At 52.0% G+C, this 8,596-nt stretch overlaps 1 protein-coding gene across 1 annotated transcript in view; it reads left to right on the top strand.

The window, feature by feature from the left end:
- NCOR2 (nuclear receptor corepressor 2) overlaps window positions 1–8,596 on the top strand; it is a 176,172-nt gene that overhangs the window by 87,531 nt on the left and 80,045 nt on the right. The window contains exon 14 of the mRNA XM_066331748.1: window positions 17–19. Coding sequence (XP_066187845.1) covers window positions 17–19 — 3 coding nt within the window. The remainder of the gene's footprint in view (window positions 1–16; window positions 20–8,596) is intronic.

Below are 8,596 nucleotides of genomic sequence, written 5' to 3'. Positions count from 1 at the left end.
GATGGGCTCCATCCAGCAGGTGAATTGTTGACCACAAGGATGGGGATGTGCCATCTGGCAGCCTCCAAACACCAGCCCACCAGAAGCTGGGGGCTCTGTGTCCATCCCAGTCTGCCCAGTCCTTAGGGACACTGCCCAGGATAAGGCAGGGAGCTCACTTGTCTCCCACACGCCAGCCCAGCAATACTTTCAACTGCCCACAAGAGTCACTGTTGCCTTATCTAAGGAGCACCCATCCCTGCCGCCTGGGAGCTGCCTGATTTCTTCACCCCTGTGCTGTTCTCCATCCTGACGCTTTCTCCTTGTGCCCAGGAAAAACCTCAGCGCTCAGGCAGAGGAGGAGGAGGAGGAGAAGGGAGGAAGCGGGCACCTTGCAGGGCAGCCTTTGCCATGTGCCACTCCAGAGTGGTATTCCGTGCCGGGCTCCCAGCAGACAGCCCTCACCTTCCCCTTGTGCTGGGCTCTGTGATGTGCCCAGGGAGCACAGCGTGTGCCTGGGAGACACGTGGCCTGAATTAACCTCGCTGCAAAACGGTTCCTAAGTAACAGCAGTACATGTAGCAAGATAAACTGTGAAGCCTATTTATATTTACCAAGATTGTATTAAACCTTTGAAAGGTTGACCTTATGCAAAACAAAACGAAACGCAAAGATAAAGTGGCAAAACATTCAGGGCATGAGAAGAGGGGGTTTGTTGTTGTTTTAATCCTTTCACTCTTTGATTACTTCAGCCTTGGTGGTGGTAAACACGCACTGGCTTTCAAGGCATTCCTGATTTTTGCAGCTGCAGAGCCATTAAGCCTTTGCCTGTATTTGCAGTTTCAAGGTCAGCCATGATGCACAACTCAAGGCAACCCATCAGCTGTGTAGAGCTGATTTCCTTCATTTGCTCTCCTGTTTTTCTAAGAACTTGTGCCGCAGATCCAGCAGCACCAGCGTGTCAAAGCCCCGTGCTGCTCCTGGATGTCACCCAGGCTGACATGGGGAGGGCAGGGATTGATTTAGCTTGGGCTGACCCCAGGGACAGTCCATGACCCCTTGCTGGGGACCATTCCACACGTGCTGGTCATTGGCACTACCCCAAGGTTTCCTTGTGTCAGAGCCTCCACTGGAATTAGGAATAGCCAAACAACGGGAATGTGTTTGTTGGGCACAGTGACCCTCGCGAAGGAGCTGAAGATTTGGAAGGAAATGTGTCTGACGAGGTCCTGCAGGAGGGTTTGCTGCCCACTGAGGAAAGCTCACTGTGAGTGGTGTGAAGGGATGCAGGAGCATGTGAGGAGCTGGGGCTGGCAACAAGTGCTGGAGGGAGCTGTGGTTCCCAGGGCAGTGCTTGCTGTGGGATCGCTGTCCTTCCTGTGAGTGCCCATGCGTGGTTCACTGGTGTAGCAAGAAGAGAGTTTAAAAAGGGAAAAATGTTGATGCTTTCTGCAATGTTCTCCATTCCTAAACTTAGCCAGGACTGCCCCCAGTCCTCTCTGAGTGAGCTGGGTCCTCTGCCCCTTCCCAAACAATCCCGTTAGCTGCTAATTATGCTGAGGGATTTACAAGGGGAGGAGGGTGGTTTTTCCCTTCCTGCTAGCCACACAGGAGGGGAATGAGGAAGCAGCAAGGGTGTCTCTTCATTCAGCTAAATCCCACAGAACATGCCTACATGAGACTGCTAAGCTCCTGATCAGTAATTACACACTGCAGCTCTGCCTTTAATCGGGATAAAAGACTTAAGGAAACTCCTTTGCCCTGGTCTCTACCTTTTACCTAGAGATTTTATTACTGTGAGTACTAGCAACAGGAACAACCACAGGAGCTCAGCTCTGGGGCTTATGCAGGCTCTGGAAGTTCCTGCAGCCTTTTCAGCTCTGTTCTACTCCCGTGCTGCTTCTCTTTGAGCAGTTATTTCACGCTGCCTTTAGAAAGCAGAAAGAAGAAGAAAGTGAGGGGGTGTCTGGGCAGACGCCGGGGTGGTTGGGGTTGCGGTGGCTGGTTTCCCCCTTGAGGTCCTAATTCTGCAAGTGGCTGAACTCTTCCTGGCTGGTTGTTTGCAGCTTTGTTGGGCACGGCTCCAAGGAAGCAAGAGATCAGGAGATAAGTGCTGCATGTCCTGCTGTGATCCTGCCTCCTTATCAGGGCCTCAGAGCCCAGGGGTGAACATGTGTGTGCTGACATTCCCATCCCTGCTGGCCTGGGCACGGGCCAGTCCTTGGTGGTCTCTGCTTGGGGGCTGCCACCTCCTGCCACGCAGGGCTTGGCCTGAGCCCCCCACCAGCTCTTGGGCACCCACTGGAGTTTTACAGAACAGCATGAAAATAATGAAGGAACAGCCTGACCCATTGATGGATGCAGAGCTGAGCGTCTGCCCACGTGTGGTGCTGAGAACATGGGGAAGGTTTGCAGTGGGACTGTATTAATTTAGTTCTCAACTTTCAGCCTGATTTACCAACAGATGTGGGTGAAGTTCCTGGTCTCAGAGGGTTTATTGGTCTTTCTCTAAGCCGGCTCGAGATACGAGATATGCTCTGAGATAAGAGCATTTGCTGCTCTCAAGTTGATGCAATTCCAAGTTAAGGTGGAAACTGTGCTGCACGCTCTTCTGGGAGTGGGGAAAGCCAGGCTGTGTATTTTATCCGCCTCGTTAATCAGATCTCGTCTTTTTTTTTTTTCTTTTTTTGCAGAAACCAGGCAATGCGGAAAAAGTTAATTTTATACTTTAAGAGGAGAAATCATGCGCGCAAACAGTGGGTAAGTGATTCCCTCAGACCTTATTTTCTGTGTATAAAACATCGTAATTTATTATGTGAGAAAGAAAAGGCTGATTTCCAGCAGAGAGGTGCTGGTACTCTGTACTTTGCCTGTTGTATTAGTGTGGAATCTCTCCTGCTGAAAATAACATGTGAAGGAGAAGGTCCCCAGCCTGCTGCAGGCAGCACCTCCCTCTGTAAGTGCCTCCCACCGAGCAAACACGTGTGGGGTTGGCTTAATCACAGCGGAGCCCATCATTGATCTCAGAAAGCCTATTCACGGCATAAATGTCTGTTTTGTGCGTAATTGAACCCGAGGAGAGGTGTGAAACGAGCTGACTCTGCGTCCTGTGAATGGTCTGAAGGCTGCTCTGCCTCCTTCCAGCTGACCACAGAGCCGTGTTCTAGGAATTTGTGGTTTCAAAACAAAATTCAAGCTCCGTGCCGGTTTGTTTCTAGGCAGCGTCGCCTGCGGGAGAGTTTCAGTGACCTTTGGGGAGACAGGTCTTGGTTGGGCAAGGGGCAAGGCAGGGCTGGTTATGAGGCTTCAAAGACATTTGTTGCAAAGTCTGCAGTTACTAGAGGAGAAAGTTCAAGCGGGTTTCACAGAATTTGTCCATTTTGGGGCTGACAGTTGCAGTCATTCCTGGCAGGAGCTGGAAGGCAAAGCCCAGCACAGAAGAGGAAATGCCAGAACAGCCAATGGCTCCCACCAGGAAGGATTTTGCAGTGTCTTTCAGTAATGGATGGATTCAGCTCACAGGGCTTCACGTTTCACGAGGAAGATGTAAATACTGTCTCCTGACTCGTTGTCTCTCTCCTGGGCAGGCTCAAGAGGCTTTGTTAGTGTCATTGCATTGGCAATGGTGCCTTTAGGGCTGGTTTTGGACAGAAGTGCCAAAACTGGGAGGAATTATTGAAAAAAAATAACAAGCCTGGAAAGTGGTTTGAAGGCTGTACCTTTAAAAGTAACTTCCAATACATACATTTCTGAGGCAGATATCACATTATTTTCTAATTTATTTTTAATAACTCTTTTCCTTTCTCATACTTTGTTTTTTGCCCGTTTTCTACCAGTATTCCAAAAGCCACAGACTTTGCCTTCCCAAGGAATGGTTGTGTCTCCCATTTGTGTCCAAACACACGTTCATTTAGACATGTCCACGATAAAACTTCTTCCAGGGGTCAAGGGGGCTTACAACTCCATCAAGATATGGTACAGCAGCCAGGTGCTGCTCTGGGCACCTCTCCTCCTGCAGCTGAAGACTTCTGCATGGTGGGAAGTGGGTCAGTATTCCCTTCCTCAGGAAAGGGACTGCAAAGCATCGTGTGGTTCTGTTGGAAGCAGGAGGGAAGTGCCCGGGAACTGCTCTCTGGTGGAAATGGCTGGTTACTGTGCTAAACCTAGAGTGAGTTGCTCTGTGTGAATATCAAGGAGCTGGGGGAAAAGGTTTAATTAGGCTGCAAGAGCACAGTTCCTAAAATACGACTTGCAGTAAAGTCGCCTGTCATGCAAAATAGGTGAATTTCTGCCAGCCAGTTTATTCAGTGTCCTTGAAAGGGGATTTTTCAGTTTAGGGAAGCATTTTGCCTATTCTACAAAATAGGCAACATACGGTTGCTGAATTTGCAAAGTGAATACATTTGCTGATTCTGTTTGCAAAATGGGTATGCTTAGCTATTTTTCTGCCTATTTTGTAGCAGACCCTATTTTTAGCAAAGCCCATCCACACGCCAGCGTTTCTTTCTGGCTCTTTTACTTTCTGGGGTATTGTTGCTGCCTGGGGCTGGCTGGGGCAGGGTCAGAGCTCGGTCGCCACAGGATCCAGCCCCGAGAGCCCCATCCCAGAGGATCCACAGGGCTTCCTCCTGTCTCCACTGAGGTCAGCACAGCAGAAGACATTTAATTTGCCATCGGGGTGATGATGCAGAGAGGGAACGGTGAAGGGAGCTGTTCTGGGTGTGAGAGGTTCATCTCCATCAGCCAAGGGGAGAAAACCGCGAGGCTTGCGCAGGAATCGGACTGGTTCCTCCCGTCACCTTCGCTCTTCTCCTCCCCTCCAGAGAGCTGCAGCGTTCCCTGGAGCTGTGAGAGCGTGGGCTGAGGGAGGGCTGGGGCTTGGCACAGCCCACGAGCTGCCTTCAGCTGCTACGGCGGCGTTACTATCCATCCATTTTTAGCTACACATGTCAGGTCCGATTTGGCTCGCTATCACTTACTGCTGCGATTGAGAGGCTGAGGGGCTGCTGAGCCCAGCCAGGGAGGGGAGCAGAGGGGCACCAGTGCTGAAAGCCAGCACAGATGGGTGCTCAGGAATGGACACGCTTAGGGCCGCTGAGAGGAAGCCTGGAGAAGGAATAGATGCTTCTGTTCCAGGAGCTTTCTCCTGGTGGTGGAGCTGTGATGATCTGAGGAGGTCACAGTGCTGTAAGGTGCCTGTAATCTTGGCTTTTGAAGGATGCAGGAGATTGCAAGGAGCGTGTGTCCCAGCTGGAGCAAAAAGCACTGGATGGGGATGCTGCAGCCCAGCTGCAGTGGGGTTTGAAGTTTGCATGGTGAGGAGTGAAGGACATGCTCATCCAATCCATCATGAAGCTGTGCTCTGGAGGGCAGAGCTGTGCGAGGGGAAAGCTTTGGTACTGCTGCCCTGCTGCCAGGGTGTGAGCTGCTGGGGAGCCAGCAGCGTGACGTTGATGTTGCTTTTTCCATCTTCAAATGCCAGTTCCTTAAAAGAGGAATTCTGGATAAAGCTTTTGTCGAGTTGGTCCAAGGAGTGGAAGAAAAGGAGGAAGAAGAGCCACCCTGCTGGCTGTGAAGCAGCCAGGGCCGTGCCAGGTGGCTCTGCTGGGATGGTGGCAATGCAGGACCCTGCACTGGCTCCTTCCCACAGGGAATGACAAACCTTTCAAAGCCTCAAGGCTTCTCAGCAGACCAAGCCCTCGTGCTGGGCTCTCTCCGGGCTGGCAGCGCCGGGCACCGGCTTCATAAACCTCACGGGGTATTTTTAGCTTCTTCCCAAATGCGATGCTCTGAAAGCAGGAGGAGTAGCAGATTTGCTGGCAGGGTGGGAGCTCTCATTCTCAGGGGGCTGATGGCAGTGCTTTGGGAGAGGTGAAAACGCAGCAGCTGTGACTCTGCCAAGCCGCCGCAGGCTGTTGGTGTTACCTGTAGCTCCTCGCCCAAAGTGTGAGATACCCCATGTGGGTTTTAGGGCATTTTAATTTCTCTTCTCCTTCCTCGTTTTCATCTTGTGGTTGTTTCCTTCAGCTCCTGATGAAACCCAAGCACCTCCTGTGCATCCATGAAAGGCAGGACAGTCTCTAGCTCCAGGCATGCCAGTGGGAATTGATTTATTTGCAGGGGAAGGTGTTTATCTTTCTCAGCTCTAGGGCCTGAGGTGCTCTATCTGCCTCACATTATTGTTGAGGTGTCACCAAAAGGCCAAGGAGATCAAAGATGCATTGCTGTTCTTGAATTATTGCCAGGTTCAGGATGGACAAACCAAACCCGTGTGCCAGGACTGGTGTGACATGGGCTGCAGGTTGCTGTGTATTTCCATTGGTTTGGGGTTTATTTACCTCACCCAATTTTTCTTTGTGGCCAAAAGCAAACGGGACGAGAACAAAGTGCATCTGGGAAACCCTGCAGCTTCAGACTTCTGGTCATGGGGAAGTGGTGGCAAGAGATGAGTTTATTCCTTTGAAATCTGGATTTCCTGTGTCTCTGTTGTAGTGCTGGGTGCTCTGGTGCTGAGCCACCCATTCTGGAAAGTGGTGTCAGGGTCAGGAGTGACCCGGGGCCTGCTATTAGAGCAACATCTGCTTTCACATCCTGATTTGGGCCTTGGAAGGCATTTGTCTGACACAAACTGAAGCCCTAAAACCCCTCTGGTCCCCCAGATGCTCTCAGCTGAGGCTGGGCACCATCTCTGCTGCCACTGTGGTGGCTGTCAGGGACCAGACAGGCGTCATCCCACATGGACCATCCCTGTGTGTCGGTGTTCTCCTCCAGCAAGAGTGGCTGGAGGAGGGAGAGGAGATTTGGGGCGTAATGGGAGGAGACTCATTTGCATTGCAAATCTTATTTCAATGTTACCAGGCTTGTCCCATAACTACCAGTCAGAAGGGCAGTGCTGGACCTGGTGGGTGGCCGGGTGGGTGTGCCATGAGGATGTCACCTGGGGGGACATGGTGTGGAAACCCTTTGCAGTGCCCTGTTTTTGCAGATCCTGGGTTTGTTGTGAATGGTGATGTGCTTGTCCTTGTCACGTGGGCCAAAAAGGAAGAGCAGCAGCAGGAAAAGAACTTTTGCTTTCTAGGGTGGTGAAGGAGCTGAGTGTGCGGCCAGGCCACCACGCTGTATGGCTGTGGGATGGGTGCCTGGCTCTTGATTTTGGGGAGCCAGGCCCTTGCATGGAGCTGCCAGCACAGAGCTGTGAATGCTGGGGCTGGTGTGTGTGGGTAGGAAGGGGTGCCTGGCCTTGGGCACCATGGCAGGCTGTCCCCAGCACAGTGAACTGGTGACTCCAGAATTACAGCCCTGCACACGCTGCTCACATGGTGGGGAGCAGCTCTCCTGCCCCCTGTGCCTCCTCCCAAGGCCATGTTTCAGTCCCTCCGTGCTCAGTGGCCTCAGGCAGGCACCTTGCTCTCTCCTGAGGTGTGAAGCAGGGGCTCTCACCCCAGCACAAGTCTTTTACTGCTGAATCAAGCATTTGGTTGGCCAGAGGATGCTCAAGCAGATGTGAGAGCCAAGCCACACTGTGTAAGAGTCGTGGCTCCACCAAATATGTTTGGTCTGGAAGGAAAGAGCCTGGGGGTACCTGATGGCCTGTTTTGAGAACTCACCCTGGGGTTGGTCCCAGGCCCTGGAGCATGTCCATGTCCTAATAAATTACATTTCTTTAAGCGACATGACTCACGCTCAGCCCGAGCAGCCATCAAGGGCCAGCCTGGAGGAGTCGCCTTTCCCAAGCACGTCTCTGAGCTCCCTCTGTGCCTCTGCCCTTTCAGGAACAGAAGTTTTGCCAGCGCTATGACCAGCTGATGGAGGCCTGGGAAAAAAAAGTGGAGCGCATCGAGAATAACCCCCGGCGCCGTGCCAAAGAGAGCAAAGTGCGGGAATACTATGAGAAGCAATTCCCGGAGATCCGGAAGCAACGCGAGCTGCAGGAGCGCATGCAGAGGTTAGAGGAGAAGCGGTAGGAAGGGGCTGAGCTGGTATCAGACAGCCTTTCTTGTTTTCTTGGGGAATGGGCGTGGGATTTGTTGGCGGGAGGAGCGGGTTGGGGTGGCTCTCAGTCCCGTTTCTCCCTCTCTAGTCAAAATGAGGAGCCAGCAGACATGAGTCTTGCTGGTTTTTCCCCAGGATGGCTCAACACAGAGCCAAAAGGAGCAAAAATGTCAGGAATGTGACTGCCTGTCTCACCTCTCTTGCTGATCTCCCAGCTGGCCACATCAGGGGTAGCTCCCCTGTGCCGGCCAGCTGGCTGGGACAGCACAGATTCCTGCCTTATTGGTGTGCCCAGATTGAGATGTGCAAAACTTGCAGGTGCATTTGGTCATGTTAGTGATTTAATGCATGGACATGCTTTGGTGGGAGCAGAAACATCTGCAGAGGTTATTGGAATGACCAGAGAATATGAAGGGAGAGAAATGTCTTGCTGGAAGGGATGTCCCCTGTCTCTCCCACCCCCTGTCCATTTTCCTCTCCTCGTTGGAAGTGCAATTGAGGTCATGTTGTTTTCTGCCAGGAGAAGACACGATTTCATGCTCTCCACCCTTTTTGCTGAAAACTCCCTGTCCTTTCCATTTCAGCCCTGGCACCTTGCCTGGGGTCACCTGATATGCAGAAAACC

The sequence above is a fragment of the Sylvia atricapilla genome, chromosome 17 (assembly GCF_009819655.1).
Source record: "Sylvia atricapilla isolate bSylAtr1 chromosome 17, bSylAtr1.pri, whole genome shotgun sequence".
Taxonomy (NCBI): Eukaryota; Metazoa; Chordata; class Aves; order Passeriformes; family Sylviidae; genus Sylvia; species Sylvia atricapilla.
Note: the sequence above shows the minus strand (reverse complement) of the source record. Positions and strands in the feature narration are given on the sequence as shown.